This window comes from Delphinus delphis, chromosome 18, assembly GCF_949987515.2.
Source record: "Delphinus delphis chromosome 18, mDelDel1.2, whole genome shotgun sequence".
NCBI classification, from domain to species: Eukaryota; Metazoa; Chordata; class Mammalia; order Artiodactyla; family Delphinidae; genus Delphinus; species Delphinus delphis.
In genome coordinates, this window is record NC_082700.1 from 55627289 (window position 1) to 55648057 (window position 20769).

The following is a 20769-nucleotide window of genomic DNA, read 5'->3' on the forward strand; positions in this document are numbered from 1 at the left end:
AGAGGACTATGACTGAGGCCAGAGTTACACTGGCTCATAAAATTCAAACAGTTCAATGCTTTTCTTGTTAATTACTGGGCCACAACCAAAAATCCCAATGATGGGAGAGAAACACTTCTTTAGGATAATGATTGATTTCCATAAAGATGAGTGCTTTAACAAATTTCAATATGCATTTGCTGGGGCGGGTAGGGTGGGTGGGCACTAATTAGTTTTACCACTTTCAGCAGATGTTGAATTCAAAACGCCAGCAGCATCTCAAATGCCAGTCATTAGGGCTGTCTTTCATCGAAGAGTGCTGACCAATGAAACCTCCACTGTTTAATGAGACCGATGTAGACAGAGTCAATTAAATCAAATCTCTACTAACATCCTTAACATATCTGCAGTGTATGCAGCAGCAGCAGAAGCAGCAGTGAGGGATTTCCAGTATTAATAAAGGAATTCACTGCAGCAGAAGGAGAGGGGGAAAAAAGGGAGGGGGGAGGGGGCGTGTCGGGGGAAAGACCTTCCTTAACCACAGGGGAAAGCTGGAAAAGTCCGGGGGCGGGGGTGGAGAGGGAGGGGAGCTACGTAAAGGGTAACAAGCTAAGTGAGATGATTAAAGAGAGAGCCTTAATGTAGCTCTTGAAGTGATCCACCCCCAACCTTCCCCCTCCCGCGTCCCTTCCACCGCAAATCCAATTTACCAGTTGCAAATATGAAGCTGGAAAAATGTAAGGACCCAGAGTTGAAAACATTTTCACTTTAATACTGAAAAAATATGCCATTATAAAATCCTCGAATAGAATTAGTAAGTTCCACGTGCTTCCTCAGTTCTTTTTTCCTACTTTATAAGTAAGATTTACACCAGCACAGAATTGCTACCATTGGATCGCAGCCTAAGCACTAGAGTGACATTAATTGGTCATGCTTAACTGCCTCAAAATCTTTTTTTCTTAATAATTACACTGAAACTATAATAGAAATCATGGGTACTTATTTTACATTCAGATGGAAGGCATTATTGGATATGTATAGAAAAATATTCCCCCTCAAAAAAAAAATCACCATCAAAATAAAAGAGCCCAAAACAACCCATAAAACTTTGCTCAGCAAAATACATTTTTAACTCATAAAATGGACTGATGACTAGCCATGCAAATGTCCTAAATAAAACCTTTACATTTTTTTTTCACAGTAAACGTACGCTCTGAACTGCCTACCGATCACAAATAATGGCGAAATGGCACTTTCTGATTATACTGTATTTTGTTTATAGAAAGTTTGATACGATGGGATTTATCAGGTAAGAGGGTGGGTGCTGTGAACGTGACGGCGTCCCCAGTCGCGGGAGGGCAGCGTCCCCGGAGCGCGTGGATTCCATGCGAGCCATGCAGCACTTTTTGTTTTCTGCCAGAAGTCAGAGTTAACTTATTTACAATACATTCATGCCTTCGTGCAACTGCCCATCCCTGCGTAGCCAACAGGGAGCCATCGCGCCCCCCCTCCTCACGGGCTAATCCACAGGGGAAAAATAGATACCTATCTCTCTATATAGATGTGGGTATATGTATATATGTGTAGGACCACGGTACCAGCCCCTCTCCCGAGGGGAAGGGCACTGTCTGGTCTCCGAGCAGGGCCCCTGCCGGGGCTTTGTCAAAAGGGGCTGCAGCAAAGAGCGATTTGGCAGGCTCTCCCAGCTCGCCACAGTCTGATCTTTGTTTCCAGAGGGAGCTAAGGGGTCAGACCCTCTCAGTTGAGCGAGTTCATAGTTATTTATTTATTATGTCCATCAAGGCTTGGGGCGCGCTGGACCTGGGTCTGGGCTCCCCTGACCCCCGGGGATGCCGGCGGAGTGGGGGGAGGGTGGAGGCATCTCCATCCCCCCTCCTCTGCTTTAGCCGGGTTGGGGGTCTTAGTCTGAGAGCGAGTGAGAGCCACAGTCATACACCCTGTGGGCCCCATCTGCGTTGTAAGGCCCATTGTGCCAGTAGGAAGAGTCACAGACTGTCTGTAGGGAATTAATTTCGGACGCCGAGGAGTTGGCGTCCCTTCTCTTAGACCGCTTTCGATTCCTCAGGATAAACACGAGCATGCCCACCACAGTGAAGGCGGAGGTGACAAACACCAGCAGCAGTCCCGGGACCAACACGGAGATGGACACCCTGCTGGTGTCTAAGTAGGAGTTGGAGTGTGTCCCGGTCTCCGCCAACCCAGTGCTGTTTTTACTGTGCGAAGTTAACGTGGGCGAGATCCTCGCGTACAGCTGGGGGCAGATCTCGTCATTGGAGAGGAGCATGAAATCCTTCCTAAAGAAGTTCACTGGCGTCTCGCACTTGAGGTCGCTCATCAGCACTTCGGAACCCAGGCGTTCTGCCCATTGCTTGAAAGGCACAATGGTGCAGGAACACTCCCAAGGGTTTCCGTGCAGGTCTATCTGGATGATGGCGGTTAACTGGTCTAGCACCCCTGCCACCGGAAGGTACATGAAGTAATTGTTGTGCAGGCTGAGTTTAGAGAGCGAGACCCCAGCAAACACGTCCACGGGCAGGGATCTCAGCAAGTTGTTGTTGAGAATGAGGATCCTCAGTTTGGGCATGGCATTGAAGGTGCCAGGAAGGATGAGCTGGATGGCGTTGTACTCCACGTTCAGGTACTCAAGGTTTTGCAGCCCGGCGAATTTCTCCCGGGACAGCGTGTCAAGGTAGTTACTATCCATATACAACCACCTGAGGTCCAAAAGATTCTTAAAAGTGTTGTTCTCTACGGTGGCGATGTTATTGTTGCCCAGATCCAACAGAATGAGATTCTTGTAATCCACAAAGTGCGATTTTCGGATGCTATGGATCTTGTTATCTCGCAGGAAAAGCTCCTGCACGTTGGAAAGCTTGGGCTTCAAATCAGCCAAGCTGCTCACGTTCCGGTTGTTGCAGTTCATCTTTAAACCCGACCCTGGGATGTGGTCGCAGCTGCAGCCCCCAGGGCAGGGCAAGCCGTTGGCTGGGGGTTTGTTTCTGGCGCTGCCGGTAGCTATCGCTGCCGTGGGTCTGATTTTGATCTGCCAGTTGCCTGGGATCTTTGTACCTCCGTTTGGAGCCGACCCTGGGGTGGCATGATCTTCTTGCCCATTTGTCTTGAAAGGAGTTGGCAGGGGGCCAGGAGCGAAGGTCTCTTCTTGGGCAGGGGGAGCCGGGAGACTAGAATCCACTCTGTTTTTCAAAGGACACAAGTCCTGTTCAGTGGTTTCATTGAGGTCTTTGCCCTGCAGCCTGGTGGGGGCTTCGCAGACTACTCGGCCGATCAGGGCATTTTTGGGAATGTTTTCGAGCCATTCTTTCAGGGAGAGCAGATCACAAGTGCAGTCCCATGGGTTATCCTCTAGCAGGATCTCGGCAATGCCAGGGATTTGCTCCAAGACCTCCTCGTAGGGTAGCGTTTTCAGCCTGTTTCCCCGGAGGTCGAGGTGAGTGATGGGCACATATTGGAACACATTGGCAGGTAGGGTGCTGATGAGATTGTCGTTTAAAATGAGTACCTCCAGCTTGTTCAAGTCCTGGAAGGCCCCCGGGTCTATATCCCGTAATAAATTAAAATCAGCCTGGAGGTATTCCAGATCGTCCAGCCCCAGGAAAGTCTGCTTTCGAAAAGATTTGATCTTGTTGTTATTGATGTGCAACCTTTTCACCAGCTGCAGCCCCAGAAAAGCCCCAGGAACGATTTCATGCAAGCCATTATTTTCCATGTGCAAACTAACCGCATTGTAAAAGTTAGCGAACTCATTAGGGAAAAGTCGAGTGAGGGAATTGCCATGCAGAAATAGATGGTAAAACTGGGAAGTCGGGGCGGTGAAACGCTGAAGACTCGTAAAGCCCTTTTTTTCACAGTCTACGTGTAGGTCCCCTTCTATCTCATTGCAGGAACAGATCTTCTCTTTGCAAACGTCCCCTGTAACGTTTCCAGCGGCAAAACAAAGAGACGTCTCCAGCAACAGAATCCAAAGCAGCATTTTTAAAGCGAGCAATTCATCCCCGATCTCATCACAAAGTAACAGCGACCATCCTGCTCTCCACAGACACAATTCAAGTTCATTTAGTGCTCCAATGTCCGAGCCCAGGGAAGGAGAAGAAAAGGGTTTGGGGGGGTGGGGGTGGATTCCTTCCTCCCTAACCCCCCCGCACTGCAACAACCCAGGCGCCAGTCAATAATTATATCTACAAACTATCCAGGCACGTAGTGCAAGGCAAGCAAAAAAAAAAAAAAAAAAAAAAAAAAAAAAAGTAGAAAAAATAACCCCACTCCCCCTCAACCCTTTAAAAATAACGAAAAAGAAGTTAAATATATACATATAAATTAAAAATACACCCTTACAGAATCTCGTCTAGTGTTCCTCACTAACCAGAAAGGGAACAATGCTAGTAATTAGAAGCAAGTGCATGTTAGAGAAACAAGCAGAGGGTTTGCAGCGTAGTACAGGCACACTGCCTGTGCATGGCTGTGCATCGGACTGACCTTGCCTCTGATACAAAGCAGGGTTTTCGGCGGCTTCTGTTGTTGAGGCTGCTGATGGAGTTCTTGCTGTGGCTGCGGGTTGCCCAGGAGTCCCCCCGAGGAGCTGTCCAGCCCCCTCCCGGTGCTGAAATCACGCCCGACCGGACGACTCACGCTGCCGAACCAATGGCGCTGGAAAATTTCCGCAATCGCTGCGTTTTGTGGCTGTCCATCGTTTCTCTTTCCTCCCCTTCGCTTCTCTTCAGCTTTTTTTTCTGGTCTCCGACTCTCGGTTACTAGCTCTTCTTTTCTTGTTCTCCTTCTCTTTCTTCTGCTCTTTCGGAATTACGTGGAGGGGGCGGAGGGGGGGGGCGAGTTGTCTGAGGGAGGGAGAGAGCGTGAGAATGGGGAGGGAGGAAGAAGAGAGTTGCTAAGAAGCTCTGCTCGTTCCAGCCTGGTGCACTCTGAAAGATCTGACACCCTCTGCTGATCTGCAGTAGCAAAAATCCATCTGGTGAGGGAATGCTGAAGGAAAAAAAAGTCAATCCACGTACAGGGCAAGCGTTAAAAATGTGGGCATTAAAGGCTGTCGATCCACATAGACGTTTTTTTAAAAGGATTGTTTAATTCTTTTTGCGTGCTGAAAACTTTACCCTTTCCTTTCCTTAACGACCTCACAGCACCCACTAGCTCCAGCGTTTGGAAAGAGTGCTTTTAAAACATTTATTTCCCGATGGCTTGAATAAAATTAGTGTCAGGGTGTCAAGCGAACAGCAATTTGAGGTAATTATACTGCACGCCATTTTCATCGGTGCTTTAAATGCATTTCTTCGGTCTCTGCAGTACAATGTTTTATGCTATTTGATGTCTTTGAAACCTTTTTTGTTTGTTTGTTTCCTTTTTAACATGTTTGAAAGTAGCTATTTGGAACATATATGCATATCATATATATTTTATACAATACAATTGGGTATGAATTTTTTTGCTGCTAGGTATGTAATTTAGGCAAATACTTTTTAAAACTTGGTATAGAATTTTAGTCAACTTGGTCATTGAGAGTTAGGTTTCTCTGATGATATTTCTTGAATGTTACTTAAGTCTGCATGATGAAAACACAGTGCACGCTTTCGTCTTTGATTCCAGACCCAAAATCCTTCACTGGGAACCGGAAAAGGAGGGAGGGGGCAGGGAAAAATCCCAGTATGATTCGTGAGCGCTCTTAAAAACCCACTGGCAGACTCCTGTGTGCACACCACACACACACACACACACACACACACGCACGCACACAGGCTCACCCTCACACTCTCATACACACGAAGTTTCTGCATCCATTTGGACGAATTTAAAATGCATACAAGTAAATAACCGGTTGCATTTTGCTAGGGGGAGATAGAAATCTCTAGTCCCTAAGGCTCTGTGCGAACCTTATCTACAGGTAGTGGCCAGTTTCTCTTTGCCGGCTCAATGGTGCTGCCAGAGCACAGTGCTCAGGCTTTTCCCAGGGAAGTAATTGCTGGGTTCTTCAAACTTGGATGGAGCTTATAAAAACCAAGTTCTACTAACATCTGGGATGGGAGAGAATGTGACAATGCAGCTTCTCTGGAAGGCCGTTTTGCTGACTTAGAGTCAACACCTTTTCCATCAATACTTCTAAAAATTGTGTGCATTATTTTAGTGTTCGGAATTTACAGGACTTAAAAATAATGTTGTTTGGTCCTTTCTTCAGTCTAAGCAGAGATCATATGTTCACATCAGTTTCCCTTTTAATTAGGTCTTACACAAGTTGGACAGTTGTTACAAGCCTGATAATAAGCTGCGTAAAAGATCAAATATTCAAGGATTGTGTATTTGGAAAAGGTTAAAGAGTGAAAGATTTATGGGGAGGAATGGGGTTGGGAAAATTCAGGGAAATGTAGAGGAGATTTCTTATTCCAGGTCCAGAAGCTTATTACTGGGGAGGGGCAGATTTCTTATCTATATATAATATTTTCATATAATCAAATGTTGTGTTGTCATCTTCTGGTGAAATTCAGTGGAGGGTCGTGGATGAGGGTTCAGCTCAGAATGGTGTGTGTGTGTACGCGTGCATGTGTGTGTGTGTGTGTATGTGTGAGAGAGAGAGAGAGACAGAGACAGAGACAGAGAGACAGAGAGACAGATTGAAAGGTCTTTTTCAGACAACCTATTACACTTTTAAAATCAATCCTGTTCTTATTTAATTTAACCTATTACCACATGCAGGAAGAGGGAAGAGAGCTTAATCCATTTGAAACCGTTTCACGAAAATAATGCTATGTAGTTGAGAACTGCCCATGTGGAGGAAGAGTTAAACTGGGGGGAAGGATATTTCTGTTCCTTTGTAATAGGACTCAGATCTGAAACTTCTTGGCCCCAGAAACCACACTGAGAGAGGAGGGCAGACTCATGCAGTGTCTGTGGCAAGACTGGAGGAGAGACAGAAAAATGCTGGCTATTTAGGAAGAAAAATATTGATGGTAATCATCTAAAATCACACCTTTAAGCTTAATTGGTTATTTATTTATTCAACTTGCTGAATAAATACTTTATGTGAAGAGACCCAAAGAATGTATTGAAGCTGACTTTAAATTAACAGAATTGGGGTAACAAGCAATTGATATTAAGATTTCATTCCCCCACTCCCACCCATTAAATGCTGTATCTTTCTCTCCTGATTGCTTCTTTCCTCTCAAAGCCAATCACATTAGAAAATTTATGGACAGGATTTTCCTATTTCAATATGTTACAAAAATTTTTTCTACCATCCTCAAATAGTTTATTATCTCTGCACTGTAAAAAAAGGATGTGGTATTGCCTAGATGAACAGCCAAACGTCAGAAGAAAACATTAAGGTTGTATCACCTCTATGAAGATATCCACTACCAATTTGTAAGCAAAAAATTGTCACACACGTATAGTTCTATGGAAGATGCACCCTTGTTAACAAAAGTCTTCTTAAAGTAATTATTTTGATAATAAGTACATTTCAGAGGAACAAAGCAGCTTAGAAAAGTATACCCACCCCTCCAAAGGCTAACTCTTCAAGTACAGCAGTACATTTCTTGGTGGGAAGTAAAAACAATATGGGAATGTGTATGTGACCTAAACTTTTCTAACACCTTAGGGGAACATTTCTTAGGCATGAACTTTTCTTAAAAGGGTTCTACTATATCTATTTGAGGTCAAGTGAACTACTTCAATTGCTTTGCCTCTTGTAACAGATGATCTCAGGAGCCAGAGATAAAGGACACTCCAGAGGATGATGAGAATTGGTAATATTTGCTCGGGGCTGTAGTTTCATTTTTATGCTATGGCCAGAAGTATTTCAATTGCATCGTTAAATGTTCATTTTTTCTTATTCTTCCTCAAACAGGTTCATCTCTCAAGTGACACAAGTAACATGTAAATATCATAAAGTCATTCAGATTAAGAAAGAGGTCATCAGTTGATAATCTATTTTTTGCAAATGACATAAAATTTCCAGATATTTCCATATGTTCCCTGCATATTTAAGATGAAAAAGTAGAATTTATAGCAAACATTAATTTTTATATCTTTTTATTCTTCAGTATTTAATACTCACAATAATTTTTAAAGTATTCAATTTTGATTTTTAATTATAAAAGTAATATATTTTTAAGAAATACAAAATTATATATAAGAAGTTCATCCTCAGTCTTTCCTCATCCACACTACTTTTTATTCCAGAGAGAAATACTGATAACTTGTTGGTGTATAGTGATACAATTATCCTAGTTTATAAATATGGAAACAGAAATTGAGGAATATTGAGTTATACACCAAGATTAAATAATATCTGTTGACTTTTCGAAAGATAGCAGAGCTATAATCTCATGAGCCAAACTTTTACTCTCAGTCCTAAATCCCTATTTATTCTAAATATGCAAGGCTGTTACCTTGATTAAGCTCTCCCTGGATCAGTTTCCTTACTAGTAAATTAAATCATTGGAGTTTGTGGATTTTTTATTCTCTTCAAATTCTTTTTTTCCGAATCTAACACTTTTAAAAAAGCTCTAGTGTCTTGACTCCTTACACTTTTCACATTTGGATTTAGGATATTTTGTTCATGTGTCTGCATATTCACTAGGGCTTGAAGCCAAGAGTAAATGTAACAGCTACTGTAGAATAGAATTCACTAGTTCTGAGTTTAATCTACTACTATGCTTTCCTATGTTTCATAAGATAAAGGAGTTGTTGGAATTCTTCCTTCTGATAACAACTGTAAACTAAGAGACAAGAACATGAATCAATTATACCTGTAAACTAATATGTTTTGAATATACCATTTCCCCCATTTTCTTTTTGTAGATTGCAAATAACATTCTAGGAATAGAATGCCAAGATAATTATCACATTAGATGACTTCTAAAAGGCAAAACAATAAAATTTTAAAAGAATATTTCTTATTTTTAATCTTCCAACTTCCTTTTTTAAAAATTTTTATTGGAGTATAGTTGATTTACAATGTTGTGTTAGGTTCAGGTGTACAGCAAAGTGCATCAGTTATACATATACATATATCCACTCTTTTTTTTTTTTTAGATTATTTTCCTCTATAGGCCATTACAGAGTATTGAGTAGCATTCCCTGTGCTATACAGCAGGTTCTTATTAGTTATCTATTTTACATATAGTAGTGTGTATATGTCAATCCCAATCTCCCAATTTATCCCTGCCCTGACTTTTCCCCTGGTAACCATAAGTTTGTCTTCTACATCTGTGACTCTACTTCTGTTTTGTAAATAAGTTCGTTTGTACCCTCTTTTTTATATTCCACATATAAGCAATATCATATGATCTGTGTCTTTCTGTGTCTGACTTACTTCACTCAGTATTACAATCTCTAGGTCCATCCATATCACTACAAACGGCATTATTTTGTAAAAATACTTCTTTTATAGTAAGTTGATTTTCATAATGTACCTACTTTTACTTATCATCAAATAAACAGCAAACTCAGTAGAACATATCAAAATACCTTTCCCGTTTTTACTTTGTGTCCTGAAGTATCATTTTCTCATGTTCATATCGCTTTAAATTTATACTGCTTTGTGTCTTAAGTTCAACCATCTTGGAGTGGAACCTATTTTCTCATTAAGCCCATTTGTCTAATAAAACTCATATGAGTCACTGTTTTGGACTTATTGAGAAGAATATTGATCAAAACTATAAATTTATATGTAAGAAAATCTTAGTTTATTCCTTTTACTATACTACACTATACCATACTGAAATAAGGATATATATTTGTACAGTTGTTTATTATATTAATTGGCGCTTAAGTATATGCTGTTAGGAACTTATTCTACTCTTTAAAAAATATCCTACAAGACCATGCAGATAATCACATACAGAAAAAGAGCTCTGTTTTTGTTTCCTACAAAGTATGTATTATAATTTTTAAGATAAAGAAATACATATTACTTGTTTAGGTTTTGGAAAATATTGAGAGTAACAAGAACAAAATTAAAATCACAGAGTTTCAGCACTCAGAAATTAATCTGTGAACATACAACCATATATTTTGTAATACACTTTTTGCACTTAACACTTATTTGTGAAAATGCTCAATGTTAATAAACACCCATTACTATATTATGTTAGGGGCTGAATTCCTTTGCATGACATAAAATAATCATTGAACTAATTCCACATTGTTGGAGATTTAGTTCTTTCTAAAAATTTTGCTCTCACAATGCTGCAAAGAACAAGCTTGTACATAAGTCACTGTAAACATCATTATCTGTCTTCTTATTACAGATCCCTAGCAGTTGAATTCCCAGGTCAAAGTGTAGGAAAAATGGGAAACAAATTGACAAATTGCCTACACAAAATTTTTGCCAATTTATACTCCATGAGCAGTAGATGAAATTTGCCATTCCCCTAAATCCCTACCAACAGTATTTATTATCATTTAAAATATTTCCCACTAGTTCAGTACTTTTAAAGTGAAGCCAATGCTGACCTTATTACTTGAGCAAATTCATTTCAATTTCTAATTATTTATTGAGTACATCGTTTGCCTTCTTCATTCCTATTCAACTTTTAAGATATAATTTTTACTTAACATCACTTCGGTGAGTCCTTTCCATACCAAGCCACCTATGCATCTCAATCCCTTTCACCTTAATACCATCAATAGAATAACTGCTAAATTGTGTTTTTAAAAAATTATTTGTTTGAAGCTTTGATTTCTCACTAGAGTGTGACATTCTTGAGGGCAGAGATCAAATCCTTTTATCTTTTTATATCTGTCACCTAGCAGAGTCCTGGGCCCATTATGTGGTGTGATGTACATAGACCAACAGTGAAATAAGGTGATATGTGAGTTAGTGATAAATTGAGTGGGGGCAGATCACAGGAGTTAGAAAGCTCAGAGACAGGATTAATTCACAAACTAGGAACTTGGGAAAGAGACACAATCTATGTAGACTTTTAAGTTCCACGTTTTCTATGCATTATGTGCACTTGATATATTTTCTCCTGTGTTATCATGCATATATTTATAAAATTATTTTTCTTCTCCAAAAAATGAGTTTCTAACCTACATTTTGTATATCCCTTAGGAGTTAGTACAGTACCATGCACCTGGTTGACAACCAATAAATATGTGATGATGCTAATGACAGGGATGAACTGTTACTTTTGCAAGAGGAAGTAGATTGTGAAATTAACTGTTGTGAATATAAAAGATTTGAAAATCAGAAAATCTAAAGACCCGGTGAGTTTACCTCTTCACCTTATTGACTGGACTGTTTTAAAATGCATAAAAAAATATTATTTGTTATTGCATTTGTCTTTGGGGGATGAGGCAAGTTTTTAAAGAGGCTAAATTGTCTTCCTTACTTCTTTTATTAATAAAAATATCTCATATTAAAAAATCTCTCTGTGCACTAGCTGTATTATTATCTTTGTCATGTACATTACTATGTCTTCCTTGGGTCTTATTTCAGGCCAAAATTTGACTCTCTTTTTTGAGAGTGTTCATGTGACGTGAAGATAACGCAACAATTTTAAAATGTATGACACCCATACTCTGTTTCAACAGTTTTCAAGAAAGGTAGATTTTAATATCATTTATTTATTTATCTTTACGTGTCCACAGAAGCCACACACAAACATTCATACACCGCAAGCATCGTTTAATATGTCATATAATACCTACCCTGTGTAAGATACCAGAATACAAAAATGTAAGATGGCCAATGTCACCATTTGCATTTTCATTCTTGTCTGCAGTATCTTGAAGAGGAGGAATAAATCTCCAAATCACATGCACTCTTGGAGGCCAGGTAGAGTGATGTATTTAACAGAGGTAGATGGCTTTTTGTGATGGCCATTAAATCACATCTTGTGGATGGCTAATACCTAACCAGCTGGGGATAAAGTTCCACACCATCTCTTTTAGATTTCTGCACAAGCACTATGTACTAGCAACTAATTTTTATTTCAACACTATGAAAAATGGAAATCCTATCAGGCACTTTGAATTACCCAAGGAAAAAGATTAAATACTATCTGTTATAGTAGAAAACATGTCATTTTCTAATCAGTTGGAATTGTCAGCTCTTACATTTATGGTAACTATTGGGTTGTGAAAAAGCGTTATCTCACATGAGCAGTAACCTGGAGCTTTGAACATATCGAGGACTTTGGCATCAAACTCAGAAAATCATAGTCTTCTGTACACTGTGTTTATGGGGGACTCTTAATTCGTAACACTGGTCAGTTTCTTTTAAGTCTTGTTGGGAGATAACCTACACTTACCAGCATCAACGATAAAAACTTTAGCCCTCCATTTTCCCAGATCTCATGGTGGCTCTAGCAGACTGTTTGACTTGGCCTGGCCTATTAGACTCACATGTCTGGATTTTGAAATTAGACCTAGTGACATGTGGAAAGAGAAACAGAAGGATTTCCACTAGCAGTGGTAGTGCTGGCAGCAAGGAGGATATGCAGCACAGCTCTGATAGGGAACCTGTGTTCAGGATCCCCTGCTGAGGGTGGGGTTGATGCAAACTGTTGTGCTGCTGGTCAGAACACTGGCAACACCATCCTCAGCACAGGATGCTGCGTGGTGGCAAGACTTCAACGGATTCTGACAGTGGGGCCACTTTTGTTTCTGTCCATCTACCCAACGTGGTTGGCTTTTCCAGAGACTTTGGGAGCTACTCAGTTTTCTCTCTCTAAATGTCTTTTTCTGTGTGAATAAATCAGGAAATCTGACGGATCTGAAATGTGAGTAAAGTGAACGTAACATTCTGGTTTTCCTAGAAAAGTCCTGGTTTATGCTGCTTTTTCCAGTAGTAAATATACACAGCACACAACTTCACTTTCCCAAGTGTCCTGATCCATACAATAAATATGGTCAACCCAACAAAGAAGCCATTTCTCCCCTTGGAAATCTGTAAATTAAATGACATAAATAGGGTACTAGCCAGTATACTCTAGATAGATTTAAAAGTGGGATAAAAACCCCACAAATTTTCAATTCACAGATTCTAGTTAGCCTGTTCCTATAGCTAGTATTTGGACATAAATCATTCGTGCCTGGAGCTGTACAAGTAACAGATCTCCTGCTCCACAGTAGGTGTAACTTGGGCAGCATTCATATCTGTGATAAGAATAAAAGGGCACAGCATACTTAAGCTCTTGGTGGTTATTGTTGTTGTTGAAGTAAGTGTACATAAGCTTGAACAGTTGAATGTTAGAAAATTAACTAAATAATTAGTATTTTAAGGAAAAATTCTAGAAACCAAGGAAGGAGAGAGAATTGAAAAAAATTTTGGTTATATTCGGTTAAGTACCAATTTTTACAGCGTTGTAAGGGATGTAAGGGACTCTGAAGGCCTGATATGATGTAAACCCTTAGTACAATCGTCAATGGCTTTTTGAAAAACAGTGTACGTCTCCTATTGTTAAACTCTGCACATGTCTGAGAATTTATTTTTCTATATTCCTTGTCAAAATGTAAGGGGATCCATATCAACTTTTATACTTAGAACTTTTAAAATTAATTGTTGTCTTAGACTGGCTTTTAGGTTTGGGAATTATGATGCTCAGGGCACATAGCAATTGAATATCTTCCCCACCACAGGGTTTATTTTGAAACTTGACCTCACAATGATGTTATTGAAGAGGTAATTCTGCATGGAACATTCTGAAAAAATAGCTTATTTTTGAGAACATAAGATTCTCCATACATATTAATGAACAATTCATATTTTTGTCTGTCTTTATAATATTATCTGCCTTTTTTTTTTTTTTTTTTTTTTTTTTACATATTCTTCCTTTTTCTAACATGGCACAGCTTGAAATTGTCAACCTAAAAAAACCATTGACTGGACTAGAAAATATATGGAATATATGCATGGGATATTTCAAATATAATGAAAGCTTTTGAATAACATCTGATACTAATAAAGAAAATTCACTAGTTTAATAGCTATGTTAAAAACAATTGTGGGGGCTTCCCTGGTGGCGCAGTGGTTGAGAGTTCGTCTGCCGAGGCAGGGGACACGGGTTCGTGCCCCAGTCCAGGAGGATCCCACATGCCGCGGAGCGGCTGGGCCCGTGAGCCATGGCCGCTGGGCCTGCGCGTCCAGAGCCTGTGCTCCGCAACGGGAGAGGCCACAACAGTGAGAGGCCCGCGTACCGTAAAAAAAACAAAAAAACAAAAAAGAACAATTGTGTTAAATGGGTACCAGATTTTCATTCTAAACCTCATACAGTTACTTGTTGTTTTTCTTAAATGAAGTTTTTTTGTATAATAGGTTTTAATTAAGGGGGGGGGGAAATTTAGCAAAAGTTTATTTTACAGTAACTTTCTAAAATGCCTCTATACAAGGCCATTTTCACATGTCGTTTTAATTGACCTCATAGTACTTGAATCTAGTTGAATTTAGTTTATCGAGTAGCTTATTTGTAATGCTTATGAAATTCACTTCTTTGAATTTTTATTTGTTAGCATACAACCTTCATAAAAATACTTGTCATTGAAAAACATGGCTACCACAAATTGCAAATATTGTTACTTTGATTTAAAAATTAAGTAGACACAATAATAAAAACAAATACACAATACAAATTTCCTTATACTCTAATGCTTTTCATCTTTAATACTGTGTTTGAGATGTACTATTTTAATATACTCTTCCACAATTTTTTTTTACTAATTTGAATTTGAAAATATTTCTTAATTATTCTCAAATATTCCACCCTTTCTGAAATTGGAAATAATAAATTAAAACATAAAACATCAAAACCCAGTAATTTTGCTCTTACTTTTAATCTTTTTATCTACTTCTTCTAAACTAATCTAAAAATAAGTAGTGATAATAGCATATTTAAAATTTTCATAACTGTAATTGTTTTAAGCCCTCTTATAATAAAAGAACACCATGAGGAAACTCTCTAGAAGATGATTATTTACTGCAGCATTACTACTATTTCATTCGCAATTTTACCAGTTTAGCCAAGTTTTGCCTTTTGCTTGATCAATTAACTCTATGTAAACCATTTTTATGTCTTCAAATGATAAATAACTGGGTTCATACCATTGTTTCTCAAACTTTTTATGTTTTCTACTTATCACTTCCCATGCCAAGAGACTTTTAGAGACTTTTTTTCCCCCTAATCTTCCACCCATAAAATTTCATACAAGAAATATACTGTATATCATATATGCGCTATGGCCCTTTGGAGGTTTACAAACCATTGTAATATCTAATATTCTGCTGCTCCAAGCCAGCTTTTTCCCTTTGTGGGTGATATCGCCCTCACTGAAAACGTGTGATCTATTCCCACAGAGTTTACTACTAGTTTAATAACATATTTACAATTCATGATACTACTGAAGGAAGACTTGCTGAAATAGTCACCACCAGCACATAAAATGTCAATAGCATTAGAAGATAACATAAAACAGTTTGTCTCTGAGGTGGTCTTGAAAAATCAAAATCAAATGTCCTATTTCAATAGGATGTTTCTAAGGTAAATCAACCGGACGCAAAATCTTATTTCCATAAATTATAGTTCTGCTCACAGCACTTAAACATCTGCAAACATGTCAGTTAACAGACATGTTGAAATGCTCTCCCAATCTATGTTAAGAGAAGACATTTTTTTTTTTTTATCTGAGGCTTATTACAACTAGTATCAGCACACATGCCTCTGGCAAATGGTTTGCTGCACTGTGCTTGTCCTGCTGTCAATCTCAATTGCCCAGTGTCAGGAGTTGTACGCTTGGCTGACCCCAGTACGTTTGAGCTGGACTCTCTCCCTCACCAATGGGGTGAAGAGGAAGGGGGCGAAACAATGGGAGAATAAACAGCCTTGTCTGAAAATCTAATTTCAAATTACAACCAACTAAAACACAAAGCCGTGTATATCAATAGGATGTGTAAATAGTCGTAGCTTATTGCTTATTTTGCATAATAAAATAAAAAATGATTATGACTATATATCACTATTATTTAGTAAATGGTTATTAAATTACTTTGCTTTACATGTTTAAAATGTCTAAGCACAGAAATATAAACAAATTAGAGGCTTTTGTTAATATGGTATCAAGTTTTACTCTAATCTTTGCCTCTAGATTCTTGGCATTCTGTTCTATTTGAGGTCATGTCACTGCCTTTTCTGAGGCTATGCAGAAGTAGTATACAATTGGTGTTATGTATATAAATATGAGATTTTCAGATTTTGATCATGATGAAAGCATTTTGTTTCATGAAGATCAAAATCCAATGACACAACACAGAATCAAAGGCAGCTTCACCAAAATTTTAGTTATTTTCCTAGGATAACACATCTATTCAGATTTGAACTTTCACACATTAGCTACATCTTCCCAGTGGATCTATTATTGAACAAAATAATTGTTGCAGTTCAGTGCCCAGGAAGAGTAAACATACTTCTAGTGCACTTTTAAAATTTCCCATGTGTGTATATCAAATATGGTAATGTGGAAGAACTCGCTATATTCCAAAAATGGGAGCTGCTTTGGCTACATTTTCAACTTCTTGAAAAAAGGGACTGGGTCATGTTTTTCTTTGTATTTCTAGCATCTGGCAGAGGGCCTGGCACAGTGCAGCTGCACAGAATTAAGGAATTAATTAATAGCATGTTTGGTTTCACAAAGGATTTAAGGTAGTTTATACAGGAAATATACACAATAACAAAATTTAGATATAGACGTATTTTTAGGGAGAATTCAATTTGGAAAAGGTCATCAGGACTGCAAGGTTTTCAGTCATTTTAATTTGGTTACACATTTGCTCCTGAGTGTTATGGTATCTGAAACAAAATGGGTAATAACACTTTTCCTAGTTTATAAAGGCATGACTATAGGTAAGGTGTATTCCACATTTGCGAAATTACTCACGGTACGTCAAACTCATAGAATTCCTGTGATGTTTTCTCTTTCTACACTCTTCTAGTAAGAAAAGCATAATTCAAAAAAATGTACTTTCATGTTATTAATCACCACGTCTTATGCTCTGTCCTGTTAATCAAACATAACTTACCATTCAATAGTGTACTTCCATTTATAAGTAGGTCCACTGGGTGCAGGATATATATGTATATATTTTTTTGCGGTACGTGGTCCTCTCACTGTTGTGGCCTCTCCCGTTGTGGAGCACAGGCTCCGGACGCGCAGGCTCAGCGGCCATGGCTCACGCGCCCAGCCGCTCTGCAGCATGTGGGATCTTCCCGGACCGGGGCACGAACCCGCGTGCCCTGCATTGGCAGGCAGACTCTCAACCACTGCGCCACCAGGGAAGCCCGGTGCAGATATTTTTAAACATCCATGAGTGCGTGGCCAAATTCTGAAAGTAAGTTACTATATTGGGAGTTACTTTATAATATGGGGAGGTAACTATAGTTTCCTTAAGAAAACCAATTTTTTTTCAGAAGTACTGAATATAAGTGCATATTTTCAATGTAGGTTTTCATATAGAAGAAACTGAGAAATGTCAATATTTTGGATAACAGAATAACTCCTTAGAGCAAATAAAGGAATGAGTTTTAAAGGCTGTTCCTATAATAATCTTTTGGTGAAATAGCAACACTGCATTCAAATAATTTGGTAGGGTGCTGAGACTGAATAATCTACATACAAACTCCTTGATTGTATGGCTTAATCCATGTTTAAATCCTTAATTGTCTGCAAATATAAAAGGATTCCATATGCTTCATAAACTCTTTCAAAGTAACATTATGGTATATGTTAGTCTGCTTCCTGTCAAAGGTTAAGAAGCTTAAAAATGCTTATGACTGGGCTTCCCTGGTAGCGCAGTGGTTGAGAGTCCGCCTGCCGATGCTAGGGGACACGGGTTCGTGCCTCGGTCCGGGAAGATCCCACGGAGCGGCTGGGCCCATGAGCCATGGCAGCTGAGCCTGCGCGTCCGGAGCCTGTGCTCCGCAGCGGGAGAGGCCACAGCGGTGAGGGGCCCACGTACCACAAAAAAAATAAATAAAAAATAAAAATCTGATTTTGTGTGCTGCCATCATAATGGCCTCTCATTAGAGCAATGATAGAGTTTTTGCCTCATTCTCCTCACTCTTAAGAGGGAAGATATTGTCATTTTGAATTGATCCAGAGGCAAAAGGAGTTACCAAGAGCACAATCTGGAAAGTAAGCTCCATGAGAAGAGGGATCTTGTTGTTCTCAATATTGGTTGCCTCCCATACCCAGCCCGGTGTCAAGCACAGAAGTGAAATAAATTTTATGCAATAAATATTTGTTGATTCGATGAATGACTATAATAATTTTATCTCTACAACTGGATTAATTTATGCTTAACAGGTATTTTAAAAAATATGACTGCTACCTTCTACTAAAATAATAGACAAATTTTAAATTTCTTTCTTTGCTTAAGCCCGAATATGTATTGTAATAAATTTGATAAAGAACATTTGTTACAAAATTTTTTTCCAGTATTTATCTGTACCATGAACTGATTTAGCTACACATTTTTTGATTGATCAAATAATTGTGCAGGCATCATTTATCATGACCCAGGAATCAATTTTTAAAAGCCTTCCTTTTAAGTCAAAATCAAACAATTTCCCAACACGGCAATACTTTTTGCTTTGTTTGGTAACAAATTAGAAGACACAGCCATTATTATTTTTATTGAATACAAGTAAAAAGAAATAAAATCGCTCAAGAGAATTTAAGTGTTAAAATGATTTATCACCTCAAGGTCACCTGTAAATATGCTTTCTAATATCAAATACTCAATTTTCTACCTTTCTGTATATCCAAAACATATGGTATAATATTGTTATTATACTATAATATAGTATAACGTTTTCATCGTTGTTTGCAAGAAAACTATGAGCACAAAAAACTGTCACATTGTCAGATGTGGTAGATACAGTCCATATTTTCTTCCAATTTTATTGTAATAGTAAACTGTTTAAAGCTTTATTTTCAATTCAATTTACTTATAATAATTATGCCATTTCAACTTATTAGAAACATTTTGAAGCTATTAATGCAATGTGCACATCTTGCAGAGCAGAATTGTTTCTTGAGGCATCATAATTCTACTCTTGCACAAAAAAGCTCTGGGCCACCCCTTGATTCATGATTCTGTTTTGCATTTAGGCTTAATTTTTAAGTCACATAAATCATATGTAAAGGGACCTTGGTAGATCTTGATGCCACCAGAGCTTTTATAGAGTTTAACTTTGGTTTGGTGATTATTTGAGTTGATGAAAATTGACTACGACAGAATCTAAAAGGCATGTTGGATTTTTTGACACAGATTTCTAAATCTCTATCTTAGCTCCTTGTGCTACAGGCACCAACCTAATATCACAAAGGTAGTGACTATGTTTATATTTGAGACTTGCTATCTCAGGTAAAAATTAGAATCATCATACACTTTGAAAATCAACATTACTTATTGAATGACCTCAAAATTTATTTCTACATATTTTTTTTCTTACAGATGTATTCCTACTAAATATAATTTCTCTCTATACGTTATTGAGAATACTCTTTCTCTGATTCTTGAACTACAAAATGCTACCAGCAAATAATATCATTCCTTACATCATTATCCCATAACAAATTGGTTAATTCTGATGTAATATTTATATTAAAATGCATTTTGATACTAAAAAGCTATTCTGTATTAATGGGATCCATATATATGCTTTATGATATATATGTTTTAAGAAAAACTATAAAATTTATAAGGAACTATATTTATATATTCTTAACTCTAACGAAAATATGTTGAAGACTACAGATGGATTTTTGTGCTAAACAAACAAAGGTAAATATTTTTAATGTCACAAAAATTAATGACCCCCAAAAAACAGAAATCTAAATATTTTTCCAAATATTATTTCTAATTTACCTTTATGGCTCTTCATTTTTATCTTATTTAATACTTTGAACACTCTGGTTTTAACTCATTTCTTTGTAATAAATTAAATTTCAAATGGCAAAGTTGACATGATAGATGAATCCTATTTTGTGATAAGCTTATGCTGTTTGTAGACAACAAAGTTTTTACTAAGATACTGAAAATTGCAGCATACAATCCAGATTGTTTTTTGACTGTCTCTAAAAATTGTTACAATACACAAAAGTAAAAACGAAAGGCAAAACAATAACTTTGAAATCTCTATGGTGATAAAATGTTTATAAAATATTTAAATATAAATCTAGCACTATAATCATTTATATAACCTTCTTGGAAAATTTGACTTGGGTAGTTCCTTAGTAATTTTTTAACTTCTGCATTAAGTCATCCATGAACAAGCTCTTTAATTTCTATGTACTCTGACTGTGTTTTTATAATATATAGAAAAGAAGCATAAGCATAAAATATTATTCTCTATTTATTAATCATCCCCTTCACTTCAAATTCATGTTAAATTGAGTCATCTGTTTATATGACATACATACACCTTTTGCCATTTTATCTTTATAAGAAATTGTGAGGTTTATAAAACTTTTCTCATGTTACAGATAAGTAAGTTGGGGAATAGTGAAAAAAAGTAACATTGTGAAATTTACAAAGGTGGTAATTCCCAGATACATGTGCTTTCACTTTTAATTTATATTTCTGTAAGAGCTAGACAGAAGGGTATCTGAAATAAATTATTACTTAATAGCCAAAATAAATTCTTGAAAAATGTTACCACTGGTTTTGCAAGTTGTGGATGGAATGAAATGATGTCTTGGGTATGATTAAAAATATCTTATGGTGGAGGGAAGTGGATGGTGTAC

The 20769-nt window shown here is 37.8% G+C and overlaps 1 protein-coding gene across 1 annotated transcript; it reads right to left on the reverse strand.

The window, feature by feature from the left end:
- Window positions 1–1381: 1381 nt before the first annotated feature.
- On the reverse strand, window positions 1382–4180 carry SLITRK1 (SLIT and NTRK like family member 1). The gene has a single exon (XM_059996135.1). It carries the CDS (start codon window positions 3989–3991, stop codon window positions 1901–1903), a length of 2091 nt encoding a protein of 696 aa, XP_059852118.1. The 5' UTR covers window positions 3992–4180; the 3' UTR covers window positions 1382–1900.
- Window positions 4181–20769: the final 16589 nt, after the last annotated feature.

Bases quoted from the DNA above. Each gene is read 5' to 3' on its own strand.
- SLITRK1 (XM_059996135.1), bottom strand. From the start codon at position 3,991: ATGCTGCTTTGGATTCTGTTGCTGGAGACGTCTCTTTGTTTTGCCGCT.